Source organism: Astyanax mexicanus, chromosome 13 (genome assembly GCF_023375975.1).
Source record: "Astyanax mexicanus isolate ESR-SI-001 chromosome 13, AstMex3_surface, whole genome shotgun sequence".
Taxonomy (NCBI): Eukaryota; Metazoa; Chordata; class Actinopteri; order Characiformes; family Acestrorhamphidae; genus Astyanax; species Astyanax mexicanus.
The window spans coordinates 43,385,091-43,406,714 of record NC_064420.1 but is presented as its reverse complement, the minus strand read 5'-3'; the positions used below and the strand labels follow the sequence as shown (position 1 = coordinate 43,406,714).

Sequence of the window (21,624 nt, the reverse complement as noted above, 5' to 3'; positions counted from 1 at the left end):
TGGATATCTTTCTTGAAAGCAAAGATTTCTTGTTCTGAGAAAGCCAACAAAAAACAACCATTTTGCAACCTGAAAGTTCCCCTGACTTAATAAACTATTTCCTGAACTTAATAAACTACTGCAGTGATTTATGAGTCAATTTCTTCAGTATAATTATGAAAGCCTACTGCCCCCATAAAAAACAGCACATATATTTTTCATTAAAAAATGACTTAGCATCTCAAAAATTTGATGGTATCTCAAAATAATGACAATTAGAAAGCATGTCAAAATTAAGACTTCTCATAAATAATGACTTCTCAAAACAATGACATTATCTTAAAAATTAGATATCACAAAATAATGAGATATTATCTCCAGATAATGTCTTAGTCTTTTAAAACAATGAGGTATTATCTCAAAGCAATAAGATACTATCTCAAAATAACGAAATAGTATCTCAAAATAATGACTTAGCATCTCAAAATAATGACAATAGAATTTCACAAAAAATGACATGCCATTTGTTATTTTCTTATTGCTTAGTGCTGTTAATTCTCCTCTCAGTTTAATCGGTTGTTCCCCCCGCTTAGCTAAAGTATTTTAACTAAAGTAAGTATGTTTTTCCTTGTTTATTAATGTTATGACATATTATCTAAAAAAATGACTTAAACCCTCAAAACAATGAAATATTACCTCCAGGTAACGTTAATTTCTTAGTCTCTAAAAACAATGCGGTATTATCTAAAACAATCTTAATCTTAAAATAATACATTAGCATCTTAGAATAATGACTTAAAATAATTTCAAAGAAATAAAATGCCAATTTTTCTTTTTTAATAACAAATACAGTGCTGTTTTTTTTTACCCTCCTCTCAGTTTTATTGTTTGTTCCCCGAGTTTAACTAAAAGTATCGCCTCTAAACTTGAGTGAGCGTTTTAAGTCACTAAATATAATGGTTCTATGTTTATATTTTAGGGGCTCACTAACCTTACGGGTATTTGTCTCGTTTATTTATGTTATAAATAAATATATACATATATATTAAAGTTTAACATCTTTACGCGACTCTTATACAGCACTCTCCTGCCGTTACTACTCACGTTACCATGGACACGCGGAAGCTTCGTGAACGCGCCGTAGAAGACGCCAGAAAAGTGCGAGGTGCGTCAGCGCGCGCAGAGCGGAGCAGCGCGAGGACACGCGAGGAGGCGCGGGAGAGCTGTTTACTACCGAGCGCTAGTTCACTGGTTTACCGGGGCGCAGCACCGCGCGCACACGCCCAGACACGAGGCCACGAAGGGCTCAGAGCTGTAATCTCGGTGAAAGCTGAAGGTTGATACCAATATGTAAGTTTTTAATTATTAAAATGATTTACTAACTTAGTAGCTAAGCTAGGCTAAGCTAATTGAGACCTGAAGGGATTTTAGCCAGCTAAGATAAGCTATGCTAAGCTAACTGCAGGCTTTCCATTACTACTACTACTACACTAGTGTAGGTCTGAAAGTGTAATAAGCTAAGCTGCTAACGAGTTTAGCAGGGCTGTGGCAAGCTGGCGTCTTATTTCTACAAAAATTGTGATTGAATTAAACGTTTCTAACGGCCTTAAAATATTCCCGCGATGTAATGAGCTAGGGTAGCTAGCTAGCTAGTATTCTGTTCAGACTTGCCCTGTGTCACTGTGGCCTCTAGCTAGCTAGCTAACTAGCTTAGCTTAGCTAGCTAATCGTGCACGCCTTAGCAAGTGACCAGGCAAAAATACATTAATGATAGGTATTTGGAAATCATGCATTTTCCTAATGCATGAGCTTTTTATTAAGCTCTATTAAAGTCTATTGGTCGACAAGTTTACCAAATAATAAACGCTTAGTTTTCCAGATAATCATGGCCTTTCCCCTATCGACTTCCAAACGTGAGGATCCCCTTGTGCTTTTAACTAAGCAAACCTAGGTTAGCTATTTATTTTTTATTATTATTTATTATTAGTTTCTTATTTTAAAAAGCCATATTGTTTGTTTTTGTAGTGTGTAAATCCAGGACTTTTTCACTGACATTCATGAATGAGCTATCCACACTATTATAACTATATCTCGCCCCTTTTTTGTACACAAGAAACACGTAGTCCCAACATAATAAACTATTTAACATACAATGTTACATTATGACATAGTTACATTATAACCTGGGAGAAGGCTTTAAATTGCAAGTTTGTTCATAAAAAGGTTAATACATGTACATTACCAGGCAAAAGTTTGGACACACCTTCTCACTCTGTGTTTTTTTTTATTATTTTTTTATAGAAAATAAAATGTATTTTTAATTTTGAAGACTATATTAAAGCTATACAGGAGTATAATTATTCTGTAAACAAAAAGTATTAAACAAACCAGAAAATGTTTTATACTTTAGATTCTTCTAAGTAACACATTTACACAGATCTGCACACACTTCATGAGGTAGAGTCTCCCTGTAATAGTTTTCTCAGCATCATGAAGGAGTTCCTGGAGGTGCTGAACAATAGTTGTTGCTTTTCCTTCCTTTTCCATCCCAGTTAATCAGGTTTAGATCAGGGGATTGGAGGACAAATACTCCTTTTTTGTTTAAAATGTAATTCCATATGCGTCAGTTAATTGTTCTGATATCTTTAATGTTAATATGTAATATAGAAAATAAATTAAATAAGGAAAAGCATTGAAAGATAAAGTATGTGCAAACCTTTGACTGGTACGGTTTAAACCACCTACTTCTTTTTCTCTCAGCGTCTTTTACTTGCAGTCAAAAGATGCTCCATAGATATCCATTTTATCTTCTTACTTGATAATCGCTCCTAAAAAAAATAAGGAAATAAATCTTAAGTATTTTAAAGTCTAATATATTTTACAGGGTAGTATGCAAATCTAGCTATTAATTGTAGGGTCATGCAGGGTCAGTAAATTCATATTTCATATAAATTCATATTCATATTTTTATCAGGTTTGTGGCGTGCAATTTATCAGAGTTGCTCAGCTGGTGCATTCTAGATGCTGAGCGTATTTGATAACCAGTATCTGTAGTTAGCCAAGGTAAGGATAGGTGGCTCTTAGTCCATTAATTCAATTAATCCAAGCAGTGAAATATTTACTACTCCTTTTACCTATTTTAATCCAAATCTAAATTAAGTCAAAGTCCCTGGTGTACAGTTTTTTCTGTACAGCATGTTCTTGTATTGTAGGTTGTTCTTGTCTGTAGTATACTTTCTATTTTAACTCCACTACATTCCATAGTTGATAATCTTTTTACTACACTGCGTTATGCACAATCTAAATGCGTAAAAGTTATGTTCTGAACTACTTTTAGCTACCAAGTCTATTAAAAGATTGGTAAGCTAAAGGGGAACCTACAGATTTTCACCTAAAATAAGTTTATTAACAAAGAGTCTTGTTAAAAAAAATGAGAAGACATTCATAAGTCATGGTACTTTTACTTTCAGTTCTTATTAGTTACATCTTTAAGTCAATTACATCTGGGTCCTTCATCCACCACTGATTATAATCCTCTTTTAACAGGTGCTTCTGCACTGTATAGACTGGTTGGATCTCTGTAAGTGTAAGAAGTAGGACTGTATTATTATTATTATGATGGGGAAATTCTATAAAGAGACATAAAAAACACTTGGGTGGTTCTGTTTTCTGTGGCTTTGATCTACATTAGAGGTGTTCACTGCCCAGCCCTGAGGCCAAAATCATCCAGCAGAAAGATTTTAACTGGTCCTCGACGTTACTGTGAAGCATATGTTAGTAGGTTCCCACCCACACATTTGCTTTTTATTTTCTTTTGCCTGAAGGTGGCAGCAGTTGGTAATTGGGTGGATTGGTTATTGATGTTTGTTTAAGTCAAGAGCCATTAATTTCTTTGACTAGCAGCAAACAAACCTATAGGATGGTATCTGTTAAACCAGACCTAAAACAAAGGATGCAACCCCTTACATTAGGTTTTAGTGGACCGTTAAGCCTAATCTGGGGTTTTCTCTTTGATATTACGTTACACTGCAGGTATTGTGCTGAAATTATTGTCAGTAGTTAAATAAATATTAATTGTTCTGTAGGTTTGTGAGGTTTTTCTTCCACATTTTAAACATGTTTTACAAAATTTATGAGTAATTTGTTTGAAAAGAAAGTCTGGCATTTTAAACTGGGCCTGTTTTTTTTTGTCTGTAAGCCAATATTAATCATCCCACTCATAAACGGATGCATTTAACCAAGAATTTTTGTTTTTGTTTTCAACAGGCAGTCAGCAACTGCTAAGTGGTATGACAGACGGGATTCTGTCTTCATCGAATTCTGTGTAGAAGACAGCAGAGATGTTGAAGTGAAATTTGACAAATCAAAACTTGATTTCAGGTATGTTCAATTTTTTGTAAATAAAATATAATCTTAACCTTATTGTGCTTTTTAGAATAGACTGACATTTTGTATATTGTGTATTCAGTTGTGTAGGTGGAGTTGATACTGTCAAATATCATAATGAAGTAGACCTTTTCGAGGCCATCGACCCAAATGTAAGCACAAAGCAGTTTTCTGTTTTTCTTTTACTTTTTGTGAAAGTGTCTTTTCACCAAAACATCTGCAAAGGTATTGTGGGATAAGAATTCAGCTTCTTTTGTTTGCAGGAGTCGAAACACAAACGTACAGACAGATCTGTGTATTGTTGTCTAAAAAAAGCAGAATCTGGCAAGTCGTGGCCTAGGTTAACAAAAGACAAAGCAAAGGTAAGCGTTTAAAGTGTTTAAATGATTCAAACATAGGAACTGTTTATCTCAAATTATGCAGATTTTTGAAAAACCTGTTTGTCTTGTCTTTTTTCAGCTTAATTGGCTCAGTGTTGACTTCAATAACTGGAAAGACTGGGAAGATGATTCAGATGAAGAGTTGTCCAGCTATGACCGTTTCTCAGAGGTGTGTATAGCTAAAGAGTATTCCTATAAAATATGGTTTACCCAGGGGAACGGTATTACATGTTCTCATGTGTTTCTGTGCAGATGATGAACAACATGGGTGGGGAAGATGATCTGCCTGAGATGGATGGTGCAGATGATGTAAGATTGTTTCCTTGTCACACAACATAACCCCTTATGAATTTAATATTTTTATCCTCCTCTGTGTAATGATATTTATTAATGGTCAGAAATCTCAAATTGTTTATCAAATTATTGACACAAAAAAGGAGTTGATGAAGGAATAGCTTATAAATAATTTAGCACTTACGCCACATGCAGTCAATCAGCCGAGACCTCCGACATCTGATGTGTGCTGCTTTACAACAGGAGTTGCTAGGCTAAAGTTTCTAACATACATTGGACTTGGACAATCCACAGTCTCTCAATTATTTCACACTACAATTGTAGTAAAATAAGGCTGAAATTAGTCACTGTTTTAGTTGCACTGCTTTGCATCTCCTGTGCTAAACTAATAAATGAAACTTCATATACCAAACATGTTTTTTGATTGATTAATAGTTGGCGGAAAAAAAAAAACGCAATGTTCATGTGTGTAATATTTCTTTTGTTTTAAATTACAGGAAGAATCTGCAGATAGCGATGATGAAAGTTAGTAATTTTATTATTATTTATTTATTGATCATTTATTTATTTTTATTTTAATTTGTATGTATTTGAATAAAACTAACTTTAATCCTCTCATTTACAGAGATGCCAGATCTTGAGTGAATCTGCAAAGGATGTCATGTGGCAGAAACGAGGATCATCGTATAACTGTTATTTGAAGAAAAAGGCTAGTTATGAGTAGGATGATTATTATTGGGGGGAGAATCAACAAACAAAACAAGGCCTACATTTTGAGCTGTTTTCCAAGCTCTGTGTGTCACGCGAGTGTCACTCCAGAGTGGTACCATTTGTGTTGGTGGCTGTCTTCAGCCATCAGCAGTGCTGTCTTTACCTTTTTATTCTGCATGGACAATTTGAAGTTCTCCATGATGTTTTTGTGGATTCTAGTTATCGTCCATTTACTCAGCAGTGGATGTGGAGGTGGGAAGTGCAGAGAGGATCAATCTTCGCCTTTACCCTGGGTATCAGTAAGATTGTCCGTTATATAGCATATACACGTTGTAACCCCCAGTGACAAAAAGATACATGATGCGTTTCCCCATTCACATTAGACCTGGTTCAGACTGTAAATTTCATTTCAGTTTTTATGTTAATTTAATTTTTTTTTTTTGTGGGATTAAAACAGGCATTCTCAGGCTTGTGCTATATTTTTTCAGCTGCAAATACTAGCCAAAACATTTACTGGATTTAAACATAGCTGCATTTGAAGTTGATGAACTTGCTCGTTCTGCTTCACAGATAAACACTTCTATAGACATTCTAGGTGGGGTTTTGTCCATGAAATAGGCTGACGTATAAATCAGTTATGTTGAAAGTACATAGTCCTGTCTGTACACATCACTTTACAAGATGAGTTCAATACAGTAGTATCATCATTGTTCGTCACATTCGAAAGTGTAGCAGGCATCTGAACACTGATATCTTCCATATATGTAAAAAGAAGTGATACAATGTGAGCTTCACCGCTGTACAGAACAAAAGGGTAACTTATCAATAGCTGACCAAATTGTGTTTGCACTCCTAATATCAATGCAAATGTGAGTAAAACGAAAAGATGTTGTGCTAACCTGATGCTGCAGGTTGAGGAACTTCAGTTTGTTAAGCGCAGTGGGGTTTTGTCTACATATTTCTAATAAACTGTCTCTAAACAAATGTCTCCTGTGTTTTATTTGTCAAAGGCATGAGAGCAGCAAACACAGTACTGCTGTTTGCCAACATACCAGAACACATTTATTTTTTCTTTTATTATTATCAACTTGGTAGAATAATACACTGCTCAAAAAAATAAAGGGAACACTCAAATAACACATCCTAGATCTGAATGAATGAAATATTCTCATTGAATACTTTGTTCTGTACAAAGTTGAATGTGCTGACAACAAAATCACACAAAAATCATCAATGGAAATCAAATTTATTAAACAATGGAGGCCTGGATTTGGAGCCACACACAAAATTAAAGTGAAAAAACACACTACAGGCTGATCCAACTTTAATGTAATGTCCTTAAAACAAGTCAAAATGAGGCTCAGTATTGTGTGTGGCCTACACGTGCCTGCATGACCTCCCTACAACACCTGGGCATGCTCCTGATGAGGTGGCGGATGGTCTCCTGAGGGATCTCCTCCCAGACCTGGACTAAAGCGTCCGCCAACTCCTGGACAGTCTGTGGTGCAACGTTGGTGGATGGAGCGAGACATGATGTCCCAGATGTGCTCAATCGGATTCAGGTCTGGGGAACGGGCGGGCCAGTCCATAGCTTCAATGCCTTCATCTTGCAGGAACTGCTGACACACTCTAGCCACATGAGGTCTAGCATTGTCCTGCATTAGGAGGAACCCAGGGCCAACCGCACCAGCATATGGTCTCACAAGGGGTCTGAGGATCTCATCTCGGTACCTAATGGCAGTCAGGCTACCTCTGGTGAGCACATGGAGGGCTGTGCGGCCCTCCAAAGAAATGCCACCCCACACCATTACTGACCCACTGCCAAACCGGTCATGCTGAAGGATGTTGCAGGCAGCAGACCGCTCTCCACGGCGTCTCCAGACTCTGTCACGTCTGTCATGTGCTCAGTGTGAACCTGCTTTCATCTGTGAAGAGCACAAGGCGCCAGTGGCGAATTTGCCAATCCTGGTGTTCTCTGGCAAATGCCAAGCGTCCTGCACGGTGTTGGGCTGTGAGCACAACCCCCATCTGTGGACGTCGGGCCCTCATACCATCCTCATGGAGTCGGTTTCTAACCGTTTGTGCAGACACATGCACATTTGTGGCCTGCTGGAGGTCATTTTGCAGGGCTCTGGCAGTGCTCCTCCTGTTCCTTCTTGCACAAAGGCGGAGGTAGCGGTCCTGCTGCTGGGTTGTTGCCCTCCTACGGCCTCCTCCACGTCTCCTGGTGTACTGGCCTGTCCCCTGGTAGCGCCTCCAGCCTCTGGACACTACGCTGACAGACACAGCAAACCTTCTTGCCACAGCTCGCATTGATGTGCCATCCTGGATGAGCTGCACTACCTGAGCCACTTGTGTGGATTGTAGAGTCCGTCTCATGCTACCACGAGTGTGAAAGCACCACCAACATTCAAAACTGACCAAAACATCAGCCAGACAGCATAGGTTCTGAGAAGTGGTCTGTGGTCCCCACCTGCAGAACCACTCCTTTATTGAGTGTGTCTTGCTAATTGCCAATAATTTCCACCTGTTGTCTATTCCATTTGCACAACAGCAGGTGAAATTGATTGTCAATCAGTGTTGCTTCCTAAGTGGACAGTTTAATTTCACAGAAGTTTGATTTACTTGGAGTTATATTGTGTTATTTGAGTGTTCCCTTTATTTTTTTGAGCAGTGTATATTGCAGTGTACTATATCATCATATGTTTGGTGTCAGCTGTTGGCACTATACTTTTGCTTAATAGTTTGAGTATTTCTAAAACTCATCAGTATGCAGCCTCAGTGTAGGTGTAGCCTTGTAATGCAAGAAAATGTTCAAGACTCAAATCTGAGCCTGCAATCCAGTTTCCTCTACTTGAGTGTTTGATCATACAGCCAATTAGTTACATCTGCAGAAACTCGTGATCTGAACTGTAAGTCTTGTGTAAAACCTCTTCTTCACAGTTTCACTGAGACTGTTTATTAGCCAATTAGCTGGAAGATGTTTTAGGAGGGTTTTTGTGTTTTCCATGACTGGGGTACTTTAGTTCATGTTGCGTCCTGCTTCCTCCAGCAGAGGGCGTGGTACAGAGAGGACAGGAGAAAAGGCACGTGTGCAAAATGCACATACAGTACCAGTCAAACGTTTGGACATTCCTTCCCATTCAGTGTATTTTTTTTTATTTTTAGATATTAAAGTCTCTAGAAGGATACATGAAATTATGTAGAAAACATAAAATACAGCTCTGGAAAAAATTAGACCACTTAACATTTTTAAAAATGAGTTTCTTTGATTTTACCAAATTGAAAACCTTTGGAATAAAATCAAGAGGAAGATGGATGATCACAAGCCATCAAACCAAACTGAACTGCTCGAACCTTTGCACCAGGAGTAAAGGCATAAAGTTATTCAAAAGCAGTGTGTAAGACTGGTTGAGGAGAACACGCCAAAATGCATGAAAACTGTGATAAAAAAAACAGGGTTATTCCACCAAATATTGATTTCTGAACTCTTAAAACTTTATAAATATGAATTTGTTTTATTTGATGTCTGAAAGCTCTGCATCTTTTTTCTTATTTCAGCCATTTCTCTTTTCATTTTTATTTGGGAAAATGTCACAAATTTATAGAATAAAACAACAATCAAAATCAGATAAATTGATCAAGAACCTGAAGGGGTCTCTACATTTTTCTAGAGCTGTATGTAAGAATGGGTAAATCTAAACAAAAACACACCCCATTCATGTCTGAACCTTCCTGTTTTTTAGGGAGTTTGCAAACATTATTGAGTTTTATGGCTTACGTGGATGATATTGGATACATCATGCACAGGCGTTTATTTCAACAGATTTTTATTATTTTTCATAAAAGTAATATTTTTGAATTGCTCAAAAGCTTATCTAATTGCAAATTTTGCTGCACCGGAATGTAATGCAGTATGAAGAGATATTTTCTAACTAATTCCAAATAGATAATAGGCCAAAAATCCACATGAACCACAATCGGGTGATTTTAGTAAAAAATAGAAGGTCTGTGGCCTGTTTGGATGTTATTGGTTGTAATGCACCATGTACAAACTTCCAAATGATTCAAAAAATTTGAATGTTTAAGAATGGTCCAAAAATTCACATAAACGTAAGGTTATATAGCCTTATGTGATTTCATGATTTGTGTAAAAAATTAAAAGTTCTTTTTTAATCCTCCATGGATTACATTGGTTATAATACACCCTGCAGAGGCATTTTCCAAATGATTTTTAAGTAATTTCAGATATTTTACATAAAAACACATAATCTTAAGGCTATAGCCTAGTTTTTTTATATCTTATGTGGATAATATTGGGTATCATACACCATGCAGAGACTGATTCAGTGTTTTTTTATTTAAAAATCCAACAATCCAAATATCCTTATAAATGTAAGACTATATGTAATTCCATGATTTTACATGTTATGTGGATAATATTGGGTATAATACACCATGCAGAGTTGTTTGCCAACTGATTCAGTTATTTTTTATTAAAAATAAGAATATTTAGGAAGAGTCCAAAAATCCACATAAACGTAAGGCTATTTATAGCCTCATGTAATTTCATGATTTGAGAATTTTAAGATTTTAATATATCTTATGTGGATAACATTGGGTAAAATGCTGAGGCACTAATTCAGTTATTAAAAAAAAAAAAAGAATATTTAGGAATAGTCCAAAAATCCATGATTTCATGATTTGTGAATTCATGATTTGTGTAAAAAAATATTTTATCTTATGTGGATAATATTGGGTATAGTATACCATTCAGAGGCATTTTCCAACTGATTTCAGTTATTTTTCATAAAAAAATAAGAATATTTAGAAATAGTCCAAAAATCCTTATTAATTTAATGATTTGGGAGAAATATAAGTGTTTTTTTATATCTTATGTGGATAGTGCTAGGAATAATATACCATGCAGCGGCATTTCCCAATTGATTTGCTTTAATGTTTTATATAAAAAAAAAGAATATTTGTGATCAAGTTCACATAAAATTAAGGCTATAGCCCTTTGTTGTTTTGCTATTTTGAATTTGATTTAAAACTAGAACCTTTTTTGTAGTTGTGTTATATTATTTCCAATTCTAATAAAATAAATATGTCTTTTGGCAGGTTGTACAGCAGCAAAATTTTGGTTTTTAGCCCCCAAGATAATGTGTGTGTGCGCATATAAAATGTAGCATCATCAGGGCGAAACCTGTTGGGCAAACATTATTTAGAACAGGAAAGAGCATTAAAAATAAAATGAAAAATGTCTGCAAAGGATGACGTCAGTAATGTGGACCAAATCTGATCATAGTATCACTTTCTTTCATCCTTGCTGTTAATATTTCTAGGGGTTTAACTCCTGGATTTCTGGTCAGACAGCCAATCAGTTACATCTACTGATCTGGATTTTAAGAGCAGTCCTGCGACTGTTTATTAGCTGATTACACTAAAACTAACAGCCACCAGAGGTCGCCCAGGCGCTGGACTTTACAACACATGCTGAGTCCTCCTTCATCCAGCAGAGGGAGCGATACAGAGAGGAGAGGAGAAAAGGCACGTGGGCAAAACGGACATACAGTACCAGTCAAAAGTTTGGACACTGCTCTTTCATTAGTTTGCTAAATACTGAAGGAACATGTATAGAATCACGCAATAAATAAAGTGTTATACCATACACAATATGTTTTATACTTTAGATTAACGTATATGAATAAATAAAGGATCACACATACCATTCAGGTCTGCTCTTTTCGGTTTCTTGTGGAGTCCAAATATACTCTATGAAGTTTAATGGCTTACATATTATTGGATACAATGCCTCCAAAACAGGCTTTTAGATTTTTTTTTTTTAAATAAACAATGGTCTAAAAATAGGCAATAGCCTTGAGTATTTTTTTCATAAAAAATAAAATATGAATATTTAGGAATGGTCCAAAAAGGCTAGAGTCCTACGTATTTTGCAATTTCTGTAAAAAATAATTGTGTTTTTATATCCTATTTGGATGTTATTGGATGTTATGCACTTGCACAGACAGTTTGCAAATGATCTGAGGTATTTATTAATATTAAAAAAATGTTTAGGAAGTGTGGAAAAATCCACACAAACGTAAGGCTATAGCTTCATGTCTTGCCTTGATTGTAACTTTTAATTAAAAAAATGTATATATTAATGTATATATAAATGTAAAATCCAATATTTGAGCAATTTTTTTCCGTTAAAAAATAAGAATGTTTAAGAACAGTCCAAAATACACCTGATTTAATGTATATTTATGGCTGATATGGATCAAATTCGAGATATTTGTTTTTATGACAAAATTAAGAATATTTATAAACAATCCAAAAATACTCTGATTGTTTTAATAGGATACTTTTTGTAGTTTCCATTAGTGGTTAGGTTAGTTCCTGTTAACATAGCATTTTCTTCATGCTAAAACGCCATCCTTTCTTTGTAGTGTCAGTACGTGGCCACTATTTCTACACCGACCGGCCACTTCATTAAAACTACCTCCTTGTTTCTACACCCACTGTCCATTGTATCAACTCCATTGAGCGTACAGGAGCTTTTTATACACACTGTAGATTTTCCTTCTGGATGGATGGCTGGATGTTGGATGACCAGCAACAAGATCATTGGATGCAGCCAGAGAAGTCAAGAACTTAAGAAGACTGCCCAAAGTGTCTTTCTGAGGCTTTTGGTTTCTGGACAACTGAGATGCCTGAGCTGGCAGTTTGCTGAAGATGGGCTCTGGGAGTACGGGGGGCTTTGGGATATGATGTCTGTCTGCTGGAAGCTGGTGTTGATGTCAGCAGTCTGGGGAAGGGGGTAACACAAAAATCCCAACGCAAGCGGCTTTAAACCGCCTGCCCTGTGTTTGGGGTTTACCACCCACAAAAGGTAGCTTACCCCTACACGAGCAGCGAGTAGAGGCCTGTAATCCAGCCCACAAAAGAGACACAAACTGGTTAACGCTGCGAAGCCGTTGCAACCGTCAGTCCTTCGAAGTGCCTGTAACCACATCAGGAACCCTCTCTTAAAAATAGAGGTTCTTAAAATGATGCTTGAGTAATGGACTCTGAATTCTGTTTCCAATCCTGGATTTTGTTCTTGCTAAAAGTTAAGGTAACAGTTATTCCAACTGATTGGACATATAGTGTCACACCTACCAAGAATGACAAAGTCCAGGACTGGAGAATGGATTCAGGGTCCAGATTTGTAGACCTCTGTGGTTGATGAACCACTCTGTAGAAAGCACTCAGAAGCTGAAGAATCACTTTTGGTTCAATGAAGAACCTTGTTTGTAGAAGAACCTTGTTTGTAATAAAAATGTGAAATGGGGTGATTGTGAAAAATGATACACTGCTAAATACTCTTTACAAGTAAAGTTTTTTTTACACTATTCAATAAGACCAAAAGTGATCCTTTAGCTTCTAAGTGCTTTTGTCAGACTGAAATTCTAGAGTATATGTGTAGACCTGTGGTGTTGACTCAAAAAACGTATCGTGTGAAAAGATCTTTGCACAATGCAAATAATGTAACAAGATATCCTTGGATAGCAAATTCTTGTCACTCTTCACATTTCAGCATAAAAACTGAGGTCACACTCATGCAGTCACCGCACAATTTGTCAACGCGCTGCATCCTGCAACTTTGTAGTAGGGCCTTTGATCATTCCTCTTTGTGAACAGTGATGGAAACACTTAAAACCTTCTAGCAAGTTTGATTGATGACAAAAGTTAGTTAGTATTAAATATGTTGCCTAGAAATAGCAACACAATCAAAGAAGGCAACAGAAACCGTAGCTGCCAGCATTCTGTCCCTGTCCCCAATGAAAAGGCAAATGCATGAGCGCAGCAGTATTCTTTCAGCCCTGCCCAGCACTCTCTGATAGAGGCTCAACGCTAGCCCCTCTTGTCCCCTCCTCTTCTCCAAACATGGATTTTCCAGAGCTTTATTGGGTTTCAGGCTGACACCCCTGCCAGCACACACAATGTAAAAACTCTTGTCTAATCAGTTCTCCACCGAACAAACTGGCACAGCCCAGTGACCAAGTGGATGTTGGGGCAAAGCCCATGTGTTCTGCTGCTGCAGAAAAATCATTCAGTCTCATTTAAATCTGACATAATGTTTGAGGTCTCTTGCAGATGTTGCCAATTAAAGAGGGGCATAGCTACCACATTTTCTGTGGAAAATGCCTTTGATGACATTTCATATCTTTTAGATATTTCCCTGTTTTTGTTCTGCATAGATGTGAAGCACTGACATTTCCATGTAGTTGTGCGCTTTTCATATTGCAGGGTTAAGTGAGACCATATAGGGTAGGCATGTTAATACCTCACATCCATGAAAACTAAAATGATCTCAGAAAAGTGAAAATACATAAAATTCAAGACCAATGTCTGTAAAACATCTACAAAAAACGTTTTCTTTCATGGTTCTCTTCTCCATGCACAGGAAAGCTTGTGATACGGCAGTTGCATCTGGGGCCCCTCCTGCTCAGTTTACTTTTTGTCAGCATGTAATCCTCACTGTGAGGGCACTGGAGCTTTTTAGGGGCCCAAACGTATTCTACGAGTTCAGCTAGACCCAGAAGAGTCAGACCACTGCCGTACAGTGTAAACTTGACTGGGGCAAACGCTCTTTATTTTTTGTCACCTCTCTCAGCAGCTTAGGGCCTCTTTTCTACACAGTCATGCTGGATATAATAATCCTGTCAAAGTAGACATTCTGCTAAGATTTATTCTGAATATCTGTCCTCTCAAGGACAGAGTTTCTACTGGACACCAGCAGATATTAAGTCATTCATAATCTAGGTCTAGGACAATGGCTCTGCTGAAGTTATTTTGATTTTTAAGTGTAAGAAACAAAATGTACATATAAAACTGAAGCGAAAGTGAAATTGCCTGAACTTCCCACCTTCACAGACCATCAATGACTCTGGCTTTCACCATGTCTGTGGCATTGATCATAGCACCAGACCATGAACTAGCAAGTTAGGCTGGCCAGGTGAGAAAGGGGTTAAGTATTTTTGTTTTGATTTGGGTATTGTCCCCACACCCCTCCCACAAACCTGCAGGGGGATTATGGCGTCACAGTGGCCCAAGGGCATTATAAATACCCCCACAGGCAACCCCTGCCCCAGCAGAGAGGCTGAATGTCTGCAGGACATGCTTAACTTTTGTCTATCCATGTCCCTTTATCAACATTGACCTGTGTTCATATAGATGCAGACAACAGCCAGCTCAACACATAAAACTTTATGACAACAGTAGCAGTGAGAGCAAACGAGACAGATGATTGAAATCTGGTGAAATAGCGCTGCTCTATGCATGAATGCATCTGTAGCTTAGAGAGGCATTTATGATCTTATATTTGCTTTGATATTTACTTGATCTTAGATTTATTTTTTGGTGTCTTTTCACCAAAACATATTCTAGCGGATTGTGTCCGTTTTCTGTATTTTGAGTTTACTTGGAGGTGTTTCTCCTTTTCAGTTCAAATCCCTCCAGTTTTTTTAGGATTGCCTCTGAACTACTGCAGTCATGTGGGAGTTCCGGTCCATGTCTTTCTGGCGAGCTGTGTTTGCTGAGTTCTACGGCACCATGTTCTTCGTGTTCTTTGGGCTAGGTGCGGCTCTGCGTTGGACCACTGGCTCCCACAATGTGCTCCATGTTGCCTTCTGCTTTGGGCTGGCAGCCGCCACCCTCATCCAGTCCATAGGCCACATCAGCGGCGGCCACATCAATCCGGCCGTCACATTTGCCTACCTGATCGGTTCCCAGATGTCCCTGTTCCGCGCCTTCTTCTACATCTGTGCCCAGTGTTTGGGGGCTCTTGCTGGGGCTGCTGTGCTATATGGGGTAACGCCAAGCAACATGAGAGGCAATCTGGCTCTTAACACAGTAAGTGAATGAACGGCAACTGCTCTCACCACCTGTATTACTAACTTTGAACACAAAGTAGCACTTTGAATTTTGTGTAAGATTACTCCAAGCTGCTATACTTCACTGCTATAGATAAATACTCTCTATGTGTGAATGAATAAAATTTCATTATATCTCAAGACAGAACTGGGCATAGCCAAAACACCACTGCATCAACTGCTATATTTTTGCAGCTTTAGCTCATAATCATAAAGAATGTCATTATGGATGCAGAAACAGAGGCTAACCCTGTTCTGTCCATGCATCTTCCTCTCATTAGCTGCAACCAGGCATCAGCCTGGGCATGGCTACCACCATGGAAGTGTTCCTCACTCTGCAGCTGGTCGTCTGTATCTTCGCTGTGACCGACGAGAGGCGCAATGGGCGTCTTGGCTCTGCTGCTTTGGCCATCGGCTTCTCTGTGCTCATGGGACACCTGCTTGGGGTAAGAGGCCGACTGAAGAGACTCTTTAACTGGTGTGGGCTTTTCCCAGACATTGTTATATAAACAAAAGCGAGAAAAAGTTGCACCCAGTCGCAAGTGTCAAGTTAAATTTGTTGCAAGTTACATTTGTGTCTTCAGTGTTAAATTGAAATCTTTTGCAGATGTACTATACCGGTGCTGGAATGAACCCTGCCAGGTCCTTCGCACCTGCTGTGCTCATCAGGAACTTTGTCAACCACTGGGTGAGAAGGGTTTGAATACCTTTAAACACCATAGCTTCACTCTCACAAGTAAAGCTTGTATCTCAGAATCAGTATCTTTACACAAAAATGAAAATCGTTAATTTAATTTGAGGTACCTTTAGATTATTTCTATTGATTTATTTGTTTCGAAACGTTCATAAAATAATAGTAAATGACAGTAGGAGGTGTGGAGATGCTTGTGAGATTGAAACATTGGGAATCTAACCTTAAATTTTTCCATTCTCTGTGCTTTTCCCTCTCTCTGACAGGTGTACTGGGTCGGCCCCTTCATTGGCGGCGCGATTGGTGCCCTCCTGTATGACTTCATGCTTTTTCCACGCATGCGTGGCCTGTCTGAGAGGCTGGCTGTGCTCAAAGGCAATCGGCCTCCAGAGGTCGAGGGGCAACAGGACACCCGGGGGGAGCCAATCGAGCTCAAGACACAGGCCCTATAAATGTAGCAAGGAAAGGTTTGCTTTGTTATTCCCGACCCTGAACCAGATGCGTATACATTTCACATGCCTCACTGCCTACACCCTCAACCCATTGCTCCTTACCCAGATTACCCTACATATCTACATAGGATTTCCCAACAAGTACACCTTCATCCTCATCATGCCTTCAGAGCCTGGACAATATGGGCAGCTAGAGCCCTCGTCATCTTTCATATACCTTTTCTCCCTATAGCCTAGACCCTACATCCTAAATCCCATACCTACAGCCTTCCCAGGCCAAAGAATGAGGGTTAGAAGAGGACATGGCCACCAAGGACACCGCTTTGTATATGTTGGTAAGGGAGCGGGTCGGTCAGTCCAGACTGACCAGGTGGCTAAAACTGCTCAGGACAGGGGCATCTCTCTCAGTTGTAGTCTACTAGGAGTGAGCTACATTAGGGCAGTGGACTTCTACATGCTTTTCCAGATTTCTCTCAGTTTGCGCTCTCACTATTGTTTTAGTTTTTTTTCTCTTCTCATTTTGTTTCTTTTTCTCTTTAAAAACAATCTGACATGTACAATATCATTAGCATTTTACAGCAACATATTCAGCAACACTTTCAGTTGTGTGTGCGTGTGTGTGTGACAGTTTTTATTTTGGCTTTTCTATTCCCACCATACTGTGTTTGTATCAGACCTTGTTTTTCTAAAATGAAAGACACATTCCCCCTCACACTTTGGATCAGTTTCATGTCTTGATTTGCATTAAAAAGCAACTTCATCCCAATCCCACTTACTTATAGCAATATATAACCATTTGAAAGTTTACATTTAAAAGTTTTTTCATATTATTTTCTTTAATAAAACAGGAACACCTAACATCTACCTGGCCATTTCTTAAACTAGCTCTTTCTCTGATACAAGCGCTTGTCATTTTTTCCTTGTTATTTTGATTTTGATAATTTTTGTTTACTGAAACTGTTTGTGTTTGAAATCAACTCGTTGGGTACCTCCAAAGATTTAGGGTTTACATTATGTTCAGTGTTTGAGACTGTTTCGGTTGATTTTTTTTCTGGCATACATTTTCTAGGATTCTAAAACACCTTTTGCCATACAGCTTTAATGTTTAGACTAGTTGGGTTTGGCAAGATCTTGTGTGTTAAAAAGCAGTTTTTAGATAACCTCAGCTTTCTGTTATGGACACCAGACTGTTTGTATTCGTTGTGATAAAATGACAATTTTAATATTTTAAGTTGAGCAACGTGAGTGCATGAAGATGCAGTGACTTCTATCTTCTTTTTTTCTTCCATTGTCAGAGAGGGACTTTATTTGTTCAGGGCTTTCTTTTCACGTATTTCCCCTCTTGGATTCTGTGAGAGTGCATCACAGTCAGATTTTCCTATTCAAAGGGAAGTGGATAGGAAATACTGACGAGGTTTCCTTAGTGTTTGTTGTCCTCAGTAGTAAACATGCATCTGTGTTCTCATAGCTCAGTGCTGTAAACATGAAGGAGTGGCTTCATCCTGGCATCCTCTTGACCTCCCTCCAATGTCATCATTTAGTCCTCAAAGCAGGCCTGCTCTGATTCAGCTCAATGAACTCAGATGGGCCTGGGAGGGGATAGAGTGATGTGGGAGAGCAGAAAACCAACCAGAATGGATCAGGCTGTTGGCCAGTAGATTTCATCTTCTCATCATAGCCTTTCCAAGACTCTCAGTCTAGTTGGACATTGAACACAGATTCTTCAATGTTTACATGAGAACTAGATACCATTTTGTGCTTAAGATGTTATGTACAGTGTAAAGATTTCTTTTTTAAATTTCAAATGATTGTTCAAACTAGATAAATATACATAAATGATCATTTTATGTCGTGGAATGTCTCTTTTTTGGTAAGAATGTAAGAGTGATAATGCAGCAGGATTTCCAGGCTTGATCTACATGAGCTTTTGTTTCCATTTTTTTTAACAGTGACCTTCCATGATGTGAAAATCGCTTTCCTGTGTCTTTCTTAATGAGGTAGAAAGATTCAGTTTATGATAGCTTTTGTTTTAGTGAGCTAGTTAAATCTGGTCAAGACTATGGGCATCTAATTTCTGTATATGTGTATAGGTGCCAAGTTTCTGTTTTAATGTCTTAGATTTATTAATAATTTCAAAATAACTAGTTAACGCTATCTAACCTACTACCCGACATGCCAACGTAGCCTTTCTAGCTAGCTTGTTAGCAAACATTGAGTAAAGGCTGTCAAACACGACAATAACTGGCCGATATTGCTAGTTTTGTTTATTATCCCAAAAAGCATAAAAACTCGATAACGCAAGCTCTCCAACAGACATTAGATGAAAACTAGCCATCTTAAATGAACATTGTAGTACATCTGTTAACAAACTAGCACGCAAAACAATATTTTCTTCACTGGAAGAAACTGAAAAAGTTTAATTTCAAAGTTAAATTACATACACTAACTAAGCACCCACCTTTCTGTATTTCAGTGGTAACTGTTTAAAGTATGGCCAACCCTGGCTTCCTTCCAGGAGATTCACAACTTAAGATAAATTATTCTGTTAAGAAACTCTAGGATCTACAAACTCCTAAGACAAAACAAAAACAATGCCCTTATTTACTAATCTTATGCAAAGTAATTTCTTACTAAAACAAACGGCACCTTTTGTTTTAGTATCATCATCGCAATGTGGGAATGCACAATAGTCAAATCTCAGAATGTGCAATGTCATGGTTCTCCTTTCCTATGACAAATCTACCAGAAGCAGATAATACCAACTCAACATTATTTATTTTGAGTTTATTATTAATTTTTTTACAATATTTTACATATCTAGTCATTATAAGAGCGAATTCTGACAAGTGCTGTATTTCACATACATATCCTAAGTCTTTTAGTACCCAGAGATTAAAGGTGAGATTAAACATTGTGTTTTTACTGGATTTTAATTTGATAAACAGGAATAAACCGTCTTTAGCTCTTGATAGGTGGGCACCATTTTTTCTCCTCTTTTTAATTAGTATAAAAGCATATATAATGGGGAAACAATTATCTATTTAGGCTGCATGCTAGCATAGACCATGCAGCACACAAACATACATATAGAAGCTTCAATACTGACTACTAGCAGCATACTCTAATCCCCAATTGTTGTTAATAAACTAGGGGGATATATATATATATATATATATATATATATATATATATATATATATATATATATATATATGTATGTATATATATATATATAAATATATATATATATACATACATATATATATATATATATATATATATATATATATATATACATGTATATATATATATATATATATATATATATAGCAATTTAGATATTTATGATTATCTCAAAATATAGGATTGTTTGAGATTAAAATCAGAGCCCTTTCTGACACCTACCTCTCTTCAATTATACAACATGTAAAAAAGGGAGAAGAGGCATATGGCTTCAAAATAGGGTCAGAAATGTTGAGAACCTAAAGTATAATCCATAACCAATAAATTTAAATGTGAAAGCAAGAGGACTATTATTGATATCAATAATTTTAAAAACATGTTTGCAAACAAGCAAACAAAATATTTAATATCAAGGGAAGGTAGAGGAGGGAAGTATAAGAGGGAAATTAATATATTAATATTTATATATATATTATTATAGGCAAACAGGAGAGCCATGTCATCTGCTGGTGTTTGTCCACTGTGTAATATCAAGTCCAAAGTATGTAAAGTATTTTCCCTGAAAAAATTACAGCACTTTATGCTTTCCTCTGCTGACAACTTTTATGAAGATGTGGGTTTTATTTTCCAGCAGGACTTGGCACACTGGCCACACTGCCAAAAGTACCAACTGGTCTTATATAGTATTAAAATCAACTATAAAATAAATAAACGCTTAAAATAGATCACTCTGTGGTCACATTTTGAACTAAATTACTTAAATAAAGTAACTTTTCAACGATATTCTATTTTTCTAATGCACTAGTAACGTTAACTAGCTTAGCTTAGCTATGTTAGCTAACTAATGATTATCTCTAAAGCTAACAGTTTAAAGAAAAAAACAACTCAATTCCTTAAAAATACACTATAATTGGAAATGTATTAAATGATAAATTATGATTATTAACTTAATGTACCTGAATACCTGAGGAAAACCCGAAGCGAAGTGTCTGTAGGTCTAAAAAAGGTCTGAGGTGAATTTGACGGTTTACCGCAGAGCTGAGCACGCGCGCTTTTAATTTGAAAAGCTGCTGCGCGTGACCGGCTGCGCAGATCCGCTGATCTGCATACCATATACCGAGCGCCGCTATTGGCTGCTTATGTTTTATAGATCACACCTAGACAGCTAAAGCATGTTTAATCAACGTTAATTTTTCATCTTTAGTTTATCAAAGGACGTTGCGCAAATAGATTTTACAAAATATACTTACATTAAACATTAATGTAACCCATATCTTGTTTGTATTTTATTCTTATAGCTTATTAAATTTATCATAATTATTATTATTATTATTTTGTAAAGCACCTTTCGCCTAAAAATATTAAGTGGAGCTCAGCCCAACCATTCAAAACCTTTGAATTAACATTTATTCAATGTCAATGTAAACACTTACCAATGCCCTTGGCCTCATAGGCATTCCATTTATACATTGGTGTAAATTGTGACAGTAAATCACAAAAAATGTTAACACGTTAAATAAAGTTGTTTTAAGAATGTATTTCCATCATAAACATTTAATGAGTAGCAAAGGTTTTAAAAATGCTAGTCAAACTACATGATACATTACAAAATATATACAAAATATATT

General features: G+C 37.1%; 2 protein-coding genes and 1 long non-coding RNA gene across 3 annotated transcripts; 2 read left to right on the top strand and 1 right to left on the bottom strand.

Annotated features, from left to right (window-relative positions):
- The first annotated feature begins 1,141 nt into the window (after positions 1 to 1,141).
- On the top strand, positions 1,142 to 6,734 carry ptges3a (prostaglandin E synthase 3a (cytosolic)). Its single transcript, XM_007257872.4, has 8 exons — positions 1,142 to 1,329; positions 4,246 to 4,359; positions 4,448 to 4,517; positions 4,629 to 4,727; positions 4,825 to 4,914; positions 4,998 to 5,054; positions 5,537 to 5,564; positions 5,665 to 6,734. Coding segments are annotated over exons 1-8 (480 nt in total). The 5' UTR covers positions 1,142 to 1,327; the 3' UTR covers positions 5,685 to 6,734.
- On the bottom strand, positions 2,720 to 21,086 carry LOC111194056 (uncharacterized). Its single transcript, XR_002650856.2, has 3 exons — positions 20,953 to 21,086; positions 16,585 to 16,807; positions 2,720 to 2,807 (listed from the first exon to the last, which is right to left on the bottom strand). It is a non-coding gene; the product is annotated as an uncharacterized LOC111194056 (long non-coding RNA).
- Positions 14,903 to 18,655, top strand: mipa (major intrinsic protein of lens fiber a). The gene is made up of 4 exons (XM_007257873.4): positions 14,903 to 15,650; positions 15,952 to 16,116; positions 16,278 to 16,358; positions 16,628 to 18,655. Exons 1-4 carry the CDS (start codon positions 15,291 to 15,293, stop codon positions 16,811 to 16,813), a joined length of 792 nt encoding a protein of 263 aa, XP_007257935.1. The 5' UTR covers positions 14,903 to 15,290; the 3' UTR covers positions 16,814 to 18,655.
- Positions 21,087 to 21,624: the final 538 nt, after the last annotated feature.

Excerpts from the sequence above, each read along its gene's own strand:
- ptges3a (XM_007257872.4), top strand. Across the intron at positions 4,915-4,997 it reads GCTATGACCGTTTCTCAGAG|ATGATGAACAACATGGGTGG; the intron begins GTGTGTATAGCT and ends GTTTCTGTGCAG. Across the intron at positions 5,565-5,664 it reads TGCAGATAGCGATGATGAAA|AGATGCCAGATCTTGAGTGA; the intron begins GTTAGTAATTTT and ends TCTCATTTACAG.
- mipa (XM_007257873.4), top strand. The coding sequence starts at position 15,291 with ATGTGGGAGTTCCGGTCCATGTCTTTCTGGCGAGCTGTGTTTGCTGAG. Across the intron at positions 16,117-16,277 it reads TCATGGGACACCTGCTTGGG|ATGTACTATACCGGTGCTGG; the intron begins GTAAGAGGCCGA and ends AATCTTTTGCAG. Across the intron at positions 16,359-16,627 it reads GGAACTTTGTCAACCACTGG|GTGTACTGGGTCGGCCCCTT; the intron begins GTGAGAAGGGTT and ends TCTCTCTGACAG.